At 39.3% G+C, this 18,671-nt stretch overlaps 1 protein-coding gene across 1 annotated transcript in view; it reads left to right on the forward strand.

The window, feature by feature from the left end:
• The window catches only part of MGAM2 (maltase-glucoamylase 2 (putative)), a 106,676-nt gene that overhangs the window by 55,828 nt on the left and 32,177 nt on the right, over window positions 1-18,671 (forward strand). Inside the window, 6 exon segments of the mRNA XM_011972033.1 lie at window positions 1,610-1,738; window positions 10,012-10,119; window positions 11,786-11,848; window positions 13,432-13,566; window positions 15,166-15,250; window positions 17,083-17,221. Coding sequence (XP_011827423.1) covers window positions 1,610-1,738; window positions 10,012-10,119; window positions 11,786-11,848; window positions 13,432-13,566; window positions 15,166-15,250; window positions 17,083-17,221 — 659 coding nt within the window.

Here is an 18,671-nt window from a genome sequence, read left to right on the forward strand (position 1 = left end):
CTTGTACCAGTACCATGCTGTTTTGATTACTGTAGCCCTGTAGCATAGTTTGAAGTGGGATTGTCTGATGTCTCCAGCTTTGTTCTCTTTGCTTAGGATTTCCTTGGCTATTTGGGCTCATTTTTGGTTACATATATGAATTTTAAAATAATTTTCTCTAGTTCTGTGAAGAATGTCAATGGTAGTTTAATGGGAATAGAATTGAATCTATAAATTGCTCTGGGCAGTATGGTCATTTTAACGATACCAATTCTTCCTATCTATGAGCATGTTTTTCCATTTGTTTGTGTCATCTCTGATTTCTTTGAACAGTGGTTTGTAGTTCTCCTTGTAGAGATCTTTCACCTCCCTGGTTAGCTGTATTCCTAGGTATTTTATTTGTGGCAATTAGGAATGGGAGTTCATTTGTGGTTTGGCTCTAGGCTTTACTGTTGGTGGTGCATAGAAATGGTAGAGTTTTTTGTACATTGATTTTGTATCCTGAGACTTTGCTGAAGTTGCTTATCAGCTTAAGAAAGTTTTGGGCTGAGATGATGGAGTTTTATATATAGGATCTTGTCTATATGACAAGATCTAGTATCTAGATACAAAATCATGTCATCTGCAAATATGAATAGCTTGACTTCCTCTTTTCCTATCTGAATGCCCTTTGTTTTTTTTTCTCTCTGTCTCTGTTTTTTTTTTTTTTTTTTTTGAAACAGAGTCTCCCTCTGCTGCCTAGGCTGGAGTGCCGTGGTGTGATCTCGGCTCACTGCAACCTCCACCTCCTGGGTTCAAGTGATTCTCCTGCCTCAGCCTCCTGAGTAGCTGGGACTACAGGCACAGGCCACCACGCTCAGCTAATTTTTTTAAAAATATTTTTAGTAGAGACGGGGTTTCACCATGTTGGCCAGGCTGGTCTCGAACTCCTGACCTCAGGTGATCCACCTGCCTCAGCCTCCCAAAGTGCTGGGATTACAGGCATGAGCCACCGTGCCTGACCCTTTTATTTATTTCTCTTGCCTGATTGCCCTGGTCAGAACTTCCAATACTACGCTGAATAGGAGTGGTGAGAGAGAAAACCTTATCTTGTGCTGGTTTTCAAGGGGAATGCTTTCAGCTTTTGCTCATTCAGTATGATATTGGCTGTGGGTTTGTCATCTATGGCTCTTATTATTATGAGATATGTTCCTTTAGTACCTAATTTATTGAGAGTTTTCAATCAGCCATATTTACTGTAGAAAAAAAACCAGATATACAATCCTGTTTGTTTCCTAGGAAAGTCCCAGTTTCTACCCTTGAACATTTCAATTAGAACTTTGTTTGATAGAGTGAGTTTGAGATTTGAAGAGTAAGAAAGACATGAATTGAGGAAAGGAAAGGGGATAGAGTTCCAACTGGGGAAACAGAAGGAGAAGGATGGGCACAGGTGAACTGCATGCAGGCATCAGAAAGCAATTTCAATTTGCATAACTGAAAAGTCAGCAGAGGGAAGTAATGAGATGAGGAATGAAGAGGGGCCTGGACTGGGGCAGGCAGGTAGCAGGACCAGGGGCCTGGCAGAGCAGTTAGTGTGACCTGCAGGGCACCTTCTGCAGGGTTCCAAGCGCCTTGCTGCTTCTTTCTGCAGGACGTCCAGCATGTAGACATCGATTACATGAACCGGAAGCTGGATTTCACCCTCAGTGCCAACTTTCAAAACCTCAGTCTTCTGATTGAGCAAATGAAGAAAAATGGCATGAGATTTATTCTCATTTTGGTAGGTATTGAGACAGATTAGATCCTACTTTATGTTTCCATATTCATGGTTTAAAAATAGCACCATTGTGGGAAACTGGATGAAGGGTACAAGAAATGTTCCTGTACTCTGTACTTTTTTTTTGTTTTGCAACTTCTTGTGGTGAATCTATAATTGTTATTTTTAATTTAAAAGCAAACGAAAGAAAGAAATGAAAAGGGGCTTTTAAAATATGATACATTATAATGTTTATTTTCCATAACTGTCACTGGAATATAATTATTGTTCTCTTGGTAGAGTTAGAACAACTGTGGGCTGAAGCACTGAAGATAGAAAAAAAAAAAAGGGGCATCTTACTGTTTCAGGCTATGTCTCAGGAAAAATAGCTGTATCTTAGTCTCATCTTTACCTCAGGGGGTTCAAAAATCTCTTACGTTGTATCATCACTCAGAAATGGTAAGGCTCAGGTGACATTTCTTCTTGAACTTACAATTGAGTTAAGATCCAGAATACCAATTTATTATATTACTAGGAAGCTGCGTCTTGATAAATGCAGAGGTAATTATCTGCAAATGATTCTCCCTTCTAGCTTCCAAAAAATTACAGCATTATTTGGTGACTTTTGTTCACTTACTAATTCATGTATTTATTGAACACAATATTTGAAAACCACTCTTCTACAAGTTGTGTGTGCATGTGTGAGGGTGCATGCATAGTCTAAATTAGCAAGACAGTGCCCTTTTTCTTACAAAGTTTTTATTCTAATGGAGGGAGAGAGCCAATACACATTTGAAAAGATAATTTCAGACAGTAGTGATTTATATGACAATTGTGAAACAGCATAATATTATAGAGAATAATTGGGGCAGGTATGGGATGGAGTGAACAGGAGAAGCTACTTTAGATAGACACATTGGGACACAGAGGGCAATAAAGAAGTTTCACGTTTTTGAGGAATATTGCTATTATACTCTGGAAACACAATAAATTGGCTCTCTCTGCTTGAAGATTAAGTCTTATTAACCTGGTTTATCTCCAGGAGTTGTTTCCAAACACTAGCAAAAGTTTTTCTCAAGAATTGTATGGAGAAACACCAATACATTCTTTTACTTCTCAACTCTCTTTGTAAAAATAGATTTCTATGTCATTGGAAAAAAATCACTTATGTCATATTTAAATTCCTATAGGGGTTTTTAACATCTTATTTATTTGTTTATTTAAATAATTCAGGGTTAAAGTTTTTTTAACTTTTATTTTAGATTCAGTATGTACATATATAGGTTTGTTGCAAATGTGTATTATGTAATGCTGAGGTTTGGAGTATGTATTAGTCTGTTTTCATGCTGCCAATAAAGACATACCTGAGACTGGGCAATTTACAAAGGAAAGATGTTTAATGGACTCACAGTTCCACATGGCTGGAGAGGTCTCACAATCATGGCAGAAGGTGAAAGGCATGTCTCTCATGGTGGCAGACAAGAGAAGAGAGTTTGTGCAGGGAAACTCCCCTTTTTAAAACCATCAGATGTCGTGAGACTTATTCACTGTCATGAGAACAGCAGGGAAGGACCTGCCCCCATGATTCAATTACCTCCTACCAGGTCCCTCTTACAACACATGAGAATTCAAGATGAAATTTAGGTGGGGACAGACCCAAACCATATCAGAGTATGATGGAACCCATCACCCAGGTAGTGAACATAGTACCAAACAGGTAGTTTATCAACCCTTGCCCCACTCCCTCCCTCTCCTCTCTTGTAGTTTCTGGTGTCTCTTATTCCCACCTTTATGTCTGTGTGTACACAATACTTAGCTCTCACTTATAAGTGAGAACATGTGGTATTTGCATTTCTGTTCCTGCATTAATTCACATAGAATAATGGCCTACAGCTATATCCATGCTGCTGCAAATAACATAATTTCATTCTTTTTATGGCTGTGTACTATTCCATGATATATATTTACCATATTTTCTTTATCCAATCTACCATTGATGGACTCCTGGGTTAACTTCATGTCTCTGCTCTTGTGAATAATGCTGTGATAAACATACAAGTACATATGTTTTTTGAGCGATTAATTTATTTTCCTTAGGGTATATACCTAGTACTGGGGTTGCTGGGTGGTATGTTAGATCAATTCTTAGTTATTTGAGAAATCTCCAGATTGCTTTCCACTGTGGATGAACTAATTTACATTCCCACCAACAGTGTGTTAAGTGTTCTCTTTTCTCCACAGCCCCACCAACATCTATTTTTTGACTTTTCAACAAAAGCCATTCTGACTCAAGTGAGATGGTATCTCATTGTGGTTTGATTTGCATTTCTGTATTAGTTATGCTCAGCATTTTTTCATATGTTTGTTAGCCACTTGTATGTTTTCTTTTGAGAAGTGTCTGTTCATGTCCTTTGCCTACTTTTTAATGGGATTGTTTGTTTTTGACTTGTTGATTTAAGTTCCATATATATTCTGGATTTTAGGCCTTTGTCAGAATCATAACTTGCTAATATTTCCTCCCATTTGGTAGGTTACCTTGTTACTCTGTTGACAGTTTCTCTTGCTGTGCAGAAGCTGTTTATTTTAATTAGATCCATTGTCAATTTTTGTTTTCATTGCAATTGCTTTTGAGGACTTAGTCATAAATTATTTGCTAAGGCCAATGTCAAGAAGAACATTTCCTAGATTTTCTTCTAGGATTTTTGTAGTTTGAGGTCTTACATTTAAGTCTTTAATCTATCTTGAGTTAATTTTTGTATACAGTGAAAGGTAGGAGTCCAATACCATTCTTTTGCATATGGTGAGCCAGTTATCCCAGCACCATTTATTAATAAAATATTCTTTCCTTCTTACTCATTTTTGTCAAATTTTCTGAAGATCAGATAATAATTGTAGGTGTTTGATAGTATACTTTGAGGTTGGGTAATGTGATATCTCTAGCTTTTTTCTTCTTGCTTAGAATTGCTTTGGCTATTCAGGCTCTTTTTTGGTTCCATGTGAATGTTAGAATAGTTTTTCTAATTATGCAAAAAATGACATTTGTAGTTTAATAGATATAGCATTGAATCTATGAATTGCTTTGGGAAGTGTGGCCTTTTTAATGATGTTAATTCTTCCAGTCCGTGAGCATGAAATGTTTTTTTATCTGTTTGTGTCATCTCTGATTTCCTTCAACAGTATTTTGCACTTCTTGTAAAGGTCTTTCACCTGCTTGGTTAGATGTATTCCTAGGTATTTTATCCTTTCTGTTGTTGTTGTAAATGGGATTGCGTTCTTGATGAACTATAAAACATTCTTGTTTTTATAGTTCTTCTAGGTGTGAAGCTGGATCGTTAATTTGAGGTCTTTCTAACTTGAGATTTCTAATTTGAGATTTCTCAGCTTGAACATTATTGATGTTTTATATATATATATAGAAATGCTACAATTTTTGTACATTAATTTTGTTTCTTGAATTACAAAAACTACTAATTTTTGTACATTAATTTTGTTTCTTGAAACTTTACTGAAGCTGTTTATCAGTTCTAGGAGCCTGTTGGCAAAGTGTTTAGGGTTTTCTAGATATGGAATGATGTCATCTGTGTAGAGAGAGAGTTTGACTTCTTTTCTTATGTGGATGCGTTTTATTTTTTTTCTCTTGCCTGATTGCTCTGGCAAGGACTGTCAGTATTATGTTAAATAGGAGTGATGAAAGGGGGCATCCTTGTCATGTTCCAGTCCTCAAGAAGAATGCCTCCAGCTTTTTCCCATTCAGTATGATGTTGGCTGTGGGTTTGTCAGAGATAGCTCTTATTTTGAGGTACTTCCCTTTGATGCCTAATTTCTTGAGGGTTTTATCATGAAGGAATGTTGGATTTTATCAAAAGCTCTTTCTACATCTATTGAAGCTATCATATGGCTTTTGTTTTTAATTCTGTTTATATGGTGAATCACATTTATTGATTTGCCTATGTTGACCCAACCTTGCATCCCAGTGTTATGGGGAAAAGCCTACTTGAACATGGTCAGTTAACTTTTTGATGTGCTCCTGGGTTTCGTTTGTTAATCTTTTGTTGAGGATTTTTGCATCTGTGTTCATCAGGGATATCAGCCTGAAGTTTTCTTTTTTTATTGTCTCTGGCAGATACTGGTATCAGGATGATGCTGGTTTTGTAGAATCACTTAGGGATGCATCCCTCCTCAAGTTTTTGGAATTTCAGTAGGATTAGTACCAGCTGTATGTACATTTAGTAGGATTTTACTGTGAATTCATTTGGTTAAGGACTTTTTTTATGGTTGCTGGGCTTTTTATTGCTGATACAATTTTAGAATTTATTATTGGTCTGTTTAGGGTTTTATTTCCTTTCTGGTTCAATCTTGGAAGGTTGTGTGTTTCTAGGAGTTTATTCATTTCCTCTAGATTTCCTAGTTTGTGTGCATGGAGATGTTCATAAAAATCTTTAAGGATATTCTGTATATCTGTGGGACTGGTTGTAATGTCATCTTTGTCATTTATGATTATACTTATTTGGCCTATAATCTTGTTTATCCTTTCCAAAAAGCAACTTTTGCTTTTGTTGGTCTCTTGTATGAATTTTTGAGTCTTAATTTTGTTTAACTCTGCTCTGCTTTTGATCATTTATTTTCTTCTGCTGTCTTTGGGGTAAGTTTGTTCCTGTTTTTATCGTTCTTCTAGTTGTGAAGTTGGATTGTTCATTTGAGATCTTTCTAACTTCTTGATATAGGCATTTATGGCTATAAACTTTCCTAGTGTTTCTTAGGGATGATCATCTTGCATAATATTTCATAGGGATTCTCTGAATTTCTTAAATTCACATGTTGACTTCTCTAGCAAGATTGGGGAAATTATCATGGACGATATCTTCAAATATGCTTTCCAAATAATTTTTTGTTTCCCCTTCTCTCTTAGGAATGTGAACGAGTCATAGATTTGGCCTCTTTTTTTTTTTTTAGAGACGGAGTCTCGCTCTGTCGCCCAGGCTGGAGTGCAGTGGCGTAATCTCGGCTCACTGCAAGCTCCACCTCCTGGGTTCATGCCATTCTCCTGCCTCAGCCTCCCAACTCCCGAGTAGCTGGGACTACAGGTGCCCGCCACCATGCCTGGCTAATTTTTTGTATTTTTAGTAGAGACAGAGTTTCACCATGTTAGCCAGGATGGTCTCGATCTCCTGACCTCGTGATCCACCCATCTCAGCCTCCCAAAGTGCTGGGATTACAGGCGTGGCCCACCGCACCCAGCCAGATTTGGCCTCTTTACATAATTCTATATGTCTCAGAGGTTTTGTTCATTTTTAAAAATTGTTAAAAATATTTTTTTTTCTGACTGAGTTGTTTACAGGGACTGGTCTTTGAGTACTGAGATTCTTTCCTCAGCTTGGTCTATTCTGTTGTTAATACTTGCAATTGTGTTATAATTTTTTGTTTTAATTCCAGAAGTTGAGTTTAGGAAGTTCAGTTTAGCCATTCAGTTAAAATGGCTCTGTTATCTTTCACCTCTTGGATCATTTTACTGGCTTCTTTGGATTGAGTTTCAACATTCTCCTGAATCTTGTTCAGTGTCCTTGTCATCCAGGTTTTGAATTCTATATCTGTCACTTAGGCCACTTCAATCTGGTTATGAACCGTTGCTGGGGAGCTAGTGAAATTGTTTGGTGGTCAGAAGATACTCTGACTTTTTGAATTGCTAGGATTCTTGTGCTGATTCTTTCTCATCTGAGAGGGCAGATGTTCCTTTATCTTTTTGAAGTTGCTGTCTTCTGGATATGGCTTTTTGCCTTTATAGTCTTTATTTTCCTTGAGGGTTTGACTGTGGTGTATGTTGAATATAGTTGATTGGCTTCATTTCTGGGTGCTTTAAGAGGCCCAGGGCTCTTTCAGAGATCTGTGTCTGTGGCTGAATTCCTGCATTGGATTTCACAGGCAGTGTATACTAAAATAATTTTGTTTGGTGGTGTAATTTAGGTTACAATACAGTAGATGGTATTTAAGAGTAATTACCAGAAAATAGCCTCTTACTCAGCTGCATGCCTCTTTCATATTTCAGTACATTTGCAATAGTGCTATGGGGTGAGGGAGATGGGAGATCCAGAGATGGCCCCCTTGCCAAGTCGATTTTTGGTGCTTGAGGAAGCCCCCCCTAATCACTGATGTCATGCCTGTTAGCCCCAAGGGAAACCCTGACAGGCTATGCTCTTCCCTCTTAGGGGCAGCCTGAGCCAAAGTTCAGGTCACCATAAGAACTGCAGCTCCCTGCTGGTCCTCTGTACTTGGCAGAGTCGGAGTGGGTTGTGGGGTATGTCTGGGGGTGATCTGTTGATGCAGTGGTTCAATGGCAGAAGGTCCCCAGGCACCGCAGTGTTGCTGTAGGGGTGCAGCTGATATGGTGCCATGATCCAGTATTTTCTGCACAGCAGATGGCTTTGGGGACTTCTCAGCTTGCTCTCCCCCGACTGAGTCTCCTTGCAATGTCTGCCCCAGTAGCTGCCCTGACAATCTAGTTTTGTCCCAAGCCTTTTGCACCCAGATTGTTGGTCTGTTAGATGTTCTGGGCTGTGGAGCTCCCTTGGGCAGAGGCTGTGGCTGGTAAATAGGTTACATGCCTCCCAGACCACTGTTGCAGAGGGAGGCATGCCCAATTCCCACACCAGCACACAAGCCCATACCTCACTCTCGTCAGCGTTCTGAGAGTGGGGCTTCTCCTCTCCTCAAGCCTCAGCCACAGATCTTGCAGCGGGATAATTAAGGAATCAGAGAGACCGAGGGGTTGAGGAGGAATTATTTAATTATTTAGGTGCACTGACCCAGTCAGATTAACATCCAAAGGACTGAACCCCAAACAAAGAGTCAAGCTACCTTTTAAGCATTTTGTGGGGCAGAGAGAGATCTCTGCAGGGAGAAGCATATTACAGAAGTGAGAAACAAAGACAGTTATTCAATTAAGACATGCATTACATTATTTCTTACTTTTCAAGGAACAACATGTTTTACGACTTGAGATTATCTGCCTAGTGACCTTGCATCTGCACAGCTAGAGAAACGGGGTCTTCACAACGCCTGGGAAAAGGAGAGATAAGGCTCGCTAGCCACAGAAAAATAGAGTTAATTTTAAAGGACTCCAGCCCTTTCTCTTCTTCAGGGGAAATTGGAGTTTCTTACATACAACTGAGTTTTTGCTTACACATTCTTTAATTTCTTTTAATTCCTGTTCCAATCTCAGCTAGATAATCCTGATTTGTGTGCTTAAACTCTGGTGGGTTGGGACTGGGCCTGCAGCTTTGTTTTCTGGCCTTAGGGTCAAGCACTGGCTCTGCTAGGGGTCAGAGTACTTCCAGGCCACCAGCAAAGAACTCAGGTAGGGCAGTGGAGGCTGTGCTGTGTGCATTCTCTTTTGGGAGCAGCCAAGCAGTGGCCTTGGAAGGGGCTGGCAGACAGGGGTGGCGTGCAGATCAGATGCACCCTGGTTCTGTAAGAAAGACAATTCTGCTGTCTCCCAGCTCAGCTGTCAACAGGGGCTAGAGCCACTCAGAGCAAGATCGAGAACCTTTGCAGATGGGTCCCCATGGTCGTGTTTTGCTGCAGATGCCCTGTCTGGTCTCTGCACAGGCTTGAACTCTGCCTCTGCCTACTCTCCAGGCAGTTTCTCTTACCAATTCAAATGTCTATGGTGTTTGTGGGGTCTGTTGTAGCTAGGATCCTGGATGTGTGCAGTGGGAGTGTCCCTTCACTCACCCCTTCCTTAGGACCTGTTCAGTTCCAGGAGCGTCCTGGCACTCAGCAACTCTGTGTGGGATTTCCAGCTTTTTCCCTCTTACACCTCAGTGTTTGCATTGCTTCTCTATAGACTGTCAGTGTTTTCTTTCAAAAGCTCTGTTTGAAGTGTGATAGTTTACTCAGTATTTTGGTTTTTCTCAGTGGGAGAGGTGCTTCCCAGCTGCATCTAGCTGGCCATATTGTCCCCTTGCCTCTCATTTTATTACTTACAGCTTTGGGTGGTAACTTTTTGTAATATAGAAAGGCTTCTTCGTTTGTTGACACAGATTTGTATACCCTTTGAAAGAAATTGCCCCGCATAAGGGTTTTATATCTTATGTTGAGTACCCATGGCACCATCTCTTTTCAATTGGCTATGGTAATATATGCAGTAAGACATAAGACAAATTATCATTGCTTTTTATTTTAATTCATTTTATTTTTGGTATTGCGATTCACCATTTCCTTCTGCACTATCAACTAGTAGGAGAGAAATTTTCTTAGAGATGTTTTCCTCACATTTGCTGTTTGAAATTCTTTTACTGCAGGACCCAGCCATTTCTGGCAATGAGACACAGTATCTCCCATTCATTAGAGGACAGGAAAATGACGTGTTCATCAAATGGCCTGACACCAGTGACATTGTCTGGGGAAAGGTAAGGCTTGGGGAATGTGCTTATAGTTAATTAACATCACAATGTCTTGAAATAAAACAGCTCTTGATACATATTGGAAAATATATTGGACAATCAATAAATTACGAATGAGTAGAAATCTGTCCGATGCTGATTAGCTCAATAAGCGTTAATAAGACCAAAGTTACAAATCTTATCCTCTATTATTATTGAGCACTGTCTATTGCCTGGAAATACTCTGATGTCCCCACTCTTTATTTATTCCACATGGTCACTTAATAAACATTAAGAATCCCTTTTAGAATGACACTGAAATCTGTATCTCTCAGCCACCTACATGCAAAGCATGCATTCATCTTTGACCTATTGTGCTTAATCTGCTTTCATATCTAAATGAATCATTAAATCCTATAGATTCTTCTCTTTCTCTTGTTTCCTTTAATTCATCTTTATGGCTTCAGTCTTCATCTTCATATGTCTGATTTATAGCAATAGCATTTTAGGTGGATTTCAGGTGATAGTAGCTTTTAGCCTAGATTCAAATTCTGTTCCTTAATTATACTATGCTACTTCCTACTGCTCTGAGCATATTCCATGCTCACTTTTTTTTTTTTTGAGATTGAGTCTTGCTCTGTTACCCAGGCTGGAGTGCAGTGGCGTGATCTTGGCTCACTGCAACCTCCTCTTCCCAGGTTCAAGCGATTCTCCTGCCTCAGCTTCCTGAGTAGCTGGGATTACATGTGTGCACCAACGCTCCCGATTAATTTTTGTATTTTTAGTAACAATGGGGTTTCACCATGTTGACCAGGCTGGTCTCGAACTCATGACTTCTGGTGATTCACCTGCGTCGGCCTCACAAATTGCTGGGATTACAGACGTGAGCCACTGCACCTGGCCCCATGCTCACTTTGAATATTACCTTCTCAGCTTACCCAGATAATATCTTCACTTCAGGATCAACTCAAATCTTAACTCATTTGAAGCAGCTAGTAACTATTTTAGTTTTTCCTGTTTTCCCTTTTCTGTAATATTGCCTTCAGTATAGCATACAGTGTAGCATTTATGTACTATCTGTGAACTCTTAGGAAACAAGTACTATTTCTTACTTAAATCTCAGTAAATACAGATCCTGGAAGAGTGCTTGTCATACAGGAAGTACTCAGTAAGTGTCTGTTGATTGAATCAATTAATCAGGGTGTGTATAGTTAATGTCCTGGTAGTTACAGGTAAAATTGGTTGATGCTATGGATTTTTTTAATGCTACATATACTTGGAGTCCCCTATAAGTCATGATAGTGATTAAAAGTGTTGAGATGAGGTTTATGGGTTGTGAATGGAAATCAATCTTATTTCTTTAGAGTCATACTTCACACTTACTGTGAATTTTATTATAGGTCTATGACAAGGAGATCAGAGATCTGAGAAATCACTTGAAAGTTGGTTGTTCAGGGATATGTTTAAAAGAAATTAGTTAATTATTAAATTCAAAAATAGAATTTTGAAAACATGTGGAATGAATCAAGAGACCCAATGTAATTTTGTAGATTCTGCCTTTACAGTTTAATTTATGGCAAAGATTCCCAAGCGTTTTGTGGAGATGCAAGTCATCAGAGTCTAACACATGAAATATCTCATAGTCTGTATGCAATAATCTTTAAAGGTTTTAATTGCCCTTCTTTTTCTCTAGGTTTGGCCAGATCTGCCTAATATAATTGTAGATGGATCCCTTGACCATGCAACTCAGGTTAAGGTACAGTTGTATATACATTTTTGTCAACATTGCCCTAAACATCTGGATGTTTATGTTTTTCATCCTGATGAATGAGTAGCTAACCCTTGAGTTAAGTAGCCCTAACTTGAGGGTGCTTATCCACTACTAGTTTCTTGGCAGAAAGAGATCCTCGAGTGGAAGGCTCAACAAACAGTGAACATGGAAATGTGCAGAAGGAAATCATCAATGAAATCTCTCATAAGTGTGCTTTTAATGAGCTGTGATTTATTTTAACTTTATGTCGCTTGAAAAATAATGAACCAAAGTCTTGCATTTTCTCACTAGAGGGGAATCCATTATGAACAGACTGAATTTTAATAAATTATCTGCATACAAAAGAAAATACAAGTCAGTTGAATGAAGGAAAGTTGTTCATCTCAGCCTGGTCATCTAGCATCCCCTCTACTCTGGAGTTTACTTGTCCCTGGATGATAGTCCTCCTTCATCTCATTTGACTGGTTTAGAAAAATCTTTTGTTCCCCTTCCCATGTCCAAGTGATCTCATTGGGAGAGTGTAAGTGTCCAGGAAATTATCCATTTCTTCTAGGTTTTCTAGTTTATTTGCGTAGAGGTGTTTAGAGTATTCTCTGATGGTAGTTTGTATTTCTATGGGGTCGGTGGTGATATCCCCTTTATCATTTTTTATTGTGTCTATTTGATTCTTCTCTCTTTTCTTCTTTATTAGTCTTACTAGTGGTCTATCAATTTTGTTGATCTTTTCAAAAAACCAGCTCCTGGATTCATTGATTTTTTTGGAAGGTTTTTTTGTGTCCCTATCTCCTTCAGTTCTGCTCTGATCTTAGTTATTTCTTGCCTTCTGCTAGCTTTTGAATGTGTTTGCTCTGGGGGAAGGGGGGAGGAATGGCATTGGGAGTTATAACTGATGTAAATGACGAGTTGATGGGTGCTGATGAGTTGATGGGTGCAGCACACCAACATGGCACATGTATACATATGTAACAAACCTGCACGTTGTGCACACGTACCCTAGAATTTAAAGTATAATAATAATAAAAAAAAATTTTTTTAAATGATTTTCTAAGTTAAGCCAGTGTCTTTCTGAAGACGAACTATAATGAAGCATAGAAATATCCAGAAAAAGTAGCCTATAGAATATGCATCTTTTCTGCAATTTCAAGTAGTATGTATGTTGAGAATTAAACTGGCCTGCCAAAAAAAAAAAAAAGAAAAAGAAAAACTTTTGCTACATTCACTGATTTTTAAGTAAAAAAAAAAAAAAGAAAGAAAAAAAGAAAAAGTATTTGCATCTCTAAAGTTCACTTGTTTAGACATTGCTAATTTACCAGTCTTGTGATTACATGTCCAGTTATAAAACAAATCCTGTATTTGAAAGGGATTTTAATCTAACCTTCTTCTAAGAAAATAAAGAATGAAATCAACCTTCCCCAATCTCTACTTCTGTTGTGAACTCTGCAACAGAAGCAGATCTGAGATTAGAGCAGAGACTGATCTGGGCAGGCACAAATTCCTGTTCGTCTCCCATTTGTGGTCCCCTGGATAGGCTGAGACCCCGACTGTGACAGTGTGTGTTATTCTTACAGCTCTACAAGGCCTACGTTGCCTTTCCTGACTTCTTTCGTAATAGCACAGCTGCGTGGTGGAAGAAAGAGATAGAAGAGCTCTATGCAAACCCTCGAGAACCAGAGAAGAGCCTGAAGTTTGACGGATTGTGGATTGTAAGTGCACCCTTGGTTGTCTTTTTTTTTTTTGGAAATATTAGCAAGTCAAAACATGGGGAGGAGAGACTAGCAAAGCAGAGACGTAGGACTGAAGAGATGAAAGGGAGAAATGCTGTTACAGAATCGAGATGCAGGGACCAAGAGAAGCAGAGACCATTGCTGATCTGCCCAGGGACATATTGTCTGGTGGAAGTGGGAACCCACAGAGGAGACTGCTACTGCTGGAGATGCCAGAGCAAAAGAGAGAGGGAGAAATCACCTCCCATCTCCAATCTCTTGCCAATATCCGCCATTGGCCAAATTTACCTGAAAGCTTTTGGTAAGGGCGTCTTACAGGGCAGAACTGGGAGTGGGTGAGGCATGGAGCTGAGAGCAAGTAGGCATTCACCATAGTACCGGGGCAGACAACTCTGAGGGAATGGCTTAAAGGGCCTGTTCAGACGTTTGTTGTAAATGCCAGTTGGACTTAAAAGCAGGACTTCCTGAGATGTCCCTGGGATATATGTCCAAGGGCAACTCTATCTATGTTTTCTTCTGTCCTGATTTCCTTCCCCACTGTCCAGTGGCCTGAAATCTTAAGCAAGCTCTAGGCCAGCTCTGAAGGGCTGTTCAACGCTGGGTCAGGCTGGAAGAAGTTTGTGATTCAGTGGACAAAAGTCCACTGAAACTCGTGGGGCCTTCCTGGCCATCTGCACCTTTGGGATAGTTAGGCACAGAGTAGACATGTGAAAGGACACAAATTAACTCAAGCAGGCAAATCAGACAGTGAAGAGGTGTGGGCAGCTTTGAGAATAAGATACACTGAGAACTCTGGGGTCATATTTGTTTTTCCAGTGGAGGGAAAGCTATAGCTGGGTAATTCAAAGTAGTGAATAGTTCCTCAAGTACTTTCATTTGTCTTTAATATGTCCTATTTAAAATAGTCTGGCATTCAAAAATTTAACTGTTCCATTGTCTAAGTGTGAAGCGAGCATTCCCTTAGGAGCCCCTACTCCTTGCATTTAAGTAATAAATTCCCCAAAGCACATTTTTATTTCCAAACTTGTTTCTGAGTTATGTACAGCTTTTCAGAAATATATTTATGGCAGAAAGTGAGATAACTCTCCTCATGTTTGGGCTATGCCAATATCAGAATTAGTCCAAGCGATTGGACTAAGGTAAAATAGACGAAGATAATAGTAACCTCTGTCCACAGATTAAAAAGTGAATAATCCATGCACAGAAAAACAAAGATGGGCTACCTCTGTTGGGGATTTGTATCAAGAGATTTCCTTAGGTCCTGGATCCAGCAGTACCTCACTATTTTTGCCACTATAAAACAATCCTTGTAAGTTTTAAAATGCCAGGTAAGCAAGAAGGAGTTTAGCACTCCACTTTGGCCGATATACATTTTTAGAGTCCATTTGGGTCAATGCCAGGAATTAAACTACACATTTTTAGAGTCCATTTAGGTCAATGCCAGGGATTAAACACAGTGAACTAAACCACCAGCTGAGGTGAGGGTTTCAAAAGTCATCTCCCTGAGGTAGTGTCCTCTACAACCGAAGCCATCCTGCCCCTGACATGATGGGATCTTTTTTTGTTAACTCATTTCAGGATATGAATGAGCCATCAAACTTTGTGAATGGATCTGTCAGGGGCTGCAGCGATGAAATGCTAAATAACCCACCCTATATGCCATGTATGTAAAATAATTACTTCATCAACTTACTTCCCTACTCAAAGACTCTAAAAGTTTTCCTTTTACTGTCAAAGTGAAGTCTAATGTTGAAGACAGAAAGCATTCTCCAACATGCCATGAAATCCCAAGTAAGATAACCTTGAATAAGTGCAGATAAACGAATTCCTAATCAAGCAAGAAATAATGACATGATGTGGTGTGAAAGAAGCCACACAATGTGTGATACATTTGATTCCATTGATAACTATGAACGGATTGCTATAATTTTAAATAAACCCTAACACACGCACACACACACACACACACACACACACACGGAGAGATGTTCTTTTTTTTGGAGACGGCATCTCACTCTGTCGCCCAGGCTGGAATGCAGTGGTGCAATCTTGGCTCACTGCAACCTCCGCCTCCCGGGTTCAAGCAATTCTCCTGCCGCAGTCTCCCGAGTAGCTGGGACTATGGACACACACTGCCACGCCCAGCTAATTTTTTGTGTTGTAGTAGAGACGAGGTTTCACTGTGTTGCCAGGCTGGTCTTGAACTCCTGAGCTCAGGTAATCCGCCCACCTCAACCTCCCAAAGTGCTAGGATTACAGAGATGTTCTTTGGATTAGAAAATTAAAACTTAGTTTCTGAAGTCTCTCTGCCCGTGTAAACAGACATTTGATGCAGCATATTTCTTGGTCATCCTGTGGTACAAACAAAAATAAAATGTTGGGGTCAAAAGGATCTCAGAAAGTTGAATCATCTAATGTAACAGAGAAACAAGGAAGGAAATGACTCACTTCCTAAAAGTACGGTACCACGGCTGAGGTGGGAGGATTGTTCGAGACCAGGAGTTTGAGTCTTGAGACCAGCCTGGGCAACATAGTGAGACCCACACACACACACAAAAACAAAACAAAACAAAAAAAACACCCCAAAACAGAAAAACAGCAACAACAAAAGACACTATACGAGTAATCTTGGGACAGAATCTAGAATCCAAGTTTCTTGATGTCTACATCACTGTTATGCTGCCCATTGCTCACTCACTCACTCATTCATTCATTCATTCATTGTCTCCTTCATTAATTTAATGCAGAGGGTGTTTGACTTGCAATGGTCTGACTTATGATTTTCAACCTTACAACGATGAGAAAGTGACATACATTCAGTAGAAACGAGCTTTGAGAACCCAAATAGCCATTCTATTTTTCACTTTCACTATAGCGATCAGTAAATTACAAGAGATATTCAACATTTTGTTTTAATACAGGCCTTGTGTTAGATAATTTTGCCCATCTTAGGCTAATGTAAGTGTCTGAGCACATTTAAAGTAGGTTAGGTCCACTCAATGCATTTTCAAGTTACAATATTTTCAACTTGTGATGGGTTCATGGGGATGTAATCACATTGTAAGTTGAGGATCATCTGTACTTATGTGTCAAGCAAATGCTGTCATATCAGAAAGATCTAGAGACACAAATACAAAAAAACGATTGAAATAAGATTTATTCCCTGGAGAACATTACCATCTAGTGGAAGAAACAGTCCTAACAATGAAGAAGTTTATTATGTTGGCAAAAGGGCTATGACAACACTCTATACATTAAATCAGAGTTGGTGCAAAAAGAAGGGGAGCTGCTTTTCCCAGCTCCATATTTTATCCTTACCCTTCATTAGTTACAAAGACACAGAACGTTGTTTTCTATAGACTAAAAACTCATAAAACTGGGCCTGTTACTTGTAACAAAGTTGTTGACTGAAATAAAGAAATGCCAAAATGATGGGCGTTTCTAGTGAATGTGCAAATTATGTTGTTTAGGAAATAACTCGACATTTCCCCTCAGATTTGGAATCTAGGGACAAGGGCCTGAACAGCAAGACCCTGTGCATGGAGAGTCAGCAGGTCCTGCCAGACGGCTCCCCCGTGAAACACTACAACGTGCACAGCCTGTACGGGTGGTCCCAGACCAGACCCACATACGAGTGAGTGTCTTTTTGTCACGGCAGCCAAGACAGTTTTCCACATTGTTCCTTTTGCCATTTCATATTTGCATTGTGCATGTATCTACGTGATCCCAGTTAAATGGGTTAATGTCAAAATTTCAGGCATGGTTGCCCAACCAACCACCTCTGAGTGCATTTATCAAGTAGGTTACTAAATTTACCTATTTAAAGTGAGCAATTAGGTAGTGTTTAGTATATTCATAGAGTTGTGCAACTATCACAACAATTAAATTTCAGAACATTTTTAGAACACCAAAAGGAAAACCTTTGCCCATTAGCAATCACTTCCAGCTTGTTCCTACCTCCTGAGCCCTAGCCGTTGCTCATCTATTTTCTGTCTACATAGATTGCCTATTCTGGACATTTCATAAAATTAAATCACACAATATGTGCTCTTTTGTATCTGGCTGCTTTCATTTGGCATAATGTTTTCAAGGATCATCTATGTTGTAGCATATATCAGTACTAGATCATCTATGTTGTAGCATGTATCAGTACTTGATTTCTTGTTACTGATTAATAATATTTCATTGTATAGATACACCATATTTTGCTTGCCTATCTACAAATGAGTGAACATCTAAGTTATTTCCATTTTTTTGGCTATTATGAGTAGTGATTATGTGACTATTTATGTGCAAGATTTGGAGTAGACATGTTTTCTTTGTTTTGAGTATGTATCTAAGAATGGAACTTCTGTGTCATATAGGAACTGTATTTTTAATATTTTGAAGAAATATCAAGCTGTTTTCTAAAGAGGCTGTACCATTTACGTCCTTTTTTTTTTTTTTTTGATGGAGTCTTGCTCTGTCGCCCAGGTGGGAGTGCAATGGTGTGATTTCGGCTCACTGCAACCTCCACCTCCTGGGTTCAAGTGATTCTCCAGCCTCAGACTCCTGAATATCTGGGATTACAAGCATGCACCACCATGCCTGGCTAATTTTTGTATTTTTTAGTAGAGACGGGGTTTCGCCATGTTGGCCAGGCTGGTCTCGAGCTCCTGACCCCAGGTGATCCACCTGCCTCGGCCTCCCAGAGGCTGGGATTACAGGCATGAGCCATCGTGCCTAGCCTACCATTTTACATTCTTACCTGCATGTATGATAAAATGTATAAGGGTTGCAATTCCTCCACATCCTTGCCAACCCTTGGTGGTATTCACCTTTTAAAATTACAGACATTCTAATGGGGGTAAAGTGATGTCTAATTGTTGTTTTCACTTTATTTTGCTAATACTAATGTTTTTGAGCATCTTTTCATATGCTATTGGCTATTTGTATATATTCAAGTATCTATTCAAATCCTTTGCTCATTTTTGATAGAATCTTTTTTATTATTATTATTGAGTTGTAGTCAGGCATGGTGGCTCACACCTGTAATCTCAGTACTTTGGGAGGCTGAAGTAGGAAGATTGCTTGAGTCCAGGAGT

Source organism: Mandrillus leucophaeus, unplaced genomic scaffold (genome assembly GCF_000951045.1).
Source record: "Mandrillus leucophaeus isolate KB7577 unplaced genomic scaffold, Mleu.le_1.0 Scaffold1260, whole genome shotgun sequence".
NCBI lineage: Eukaryota > Metazoa > Chordata > Mammalia > Primates > Cercopithecidae > Mandrillus > Mandrillus leucophaeus.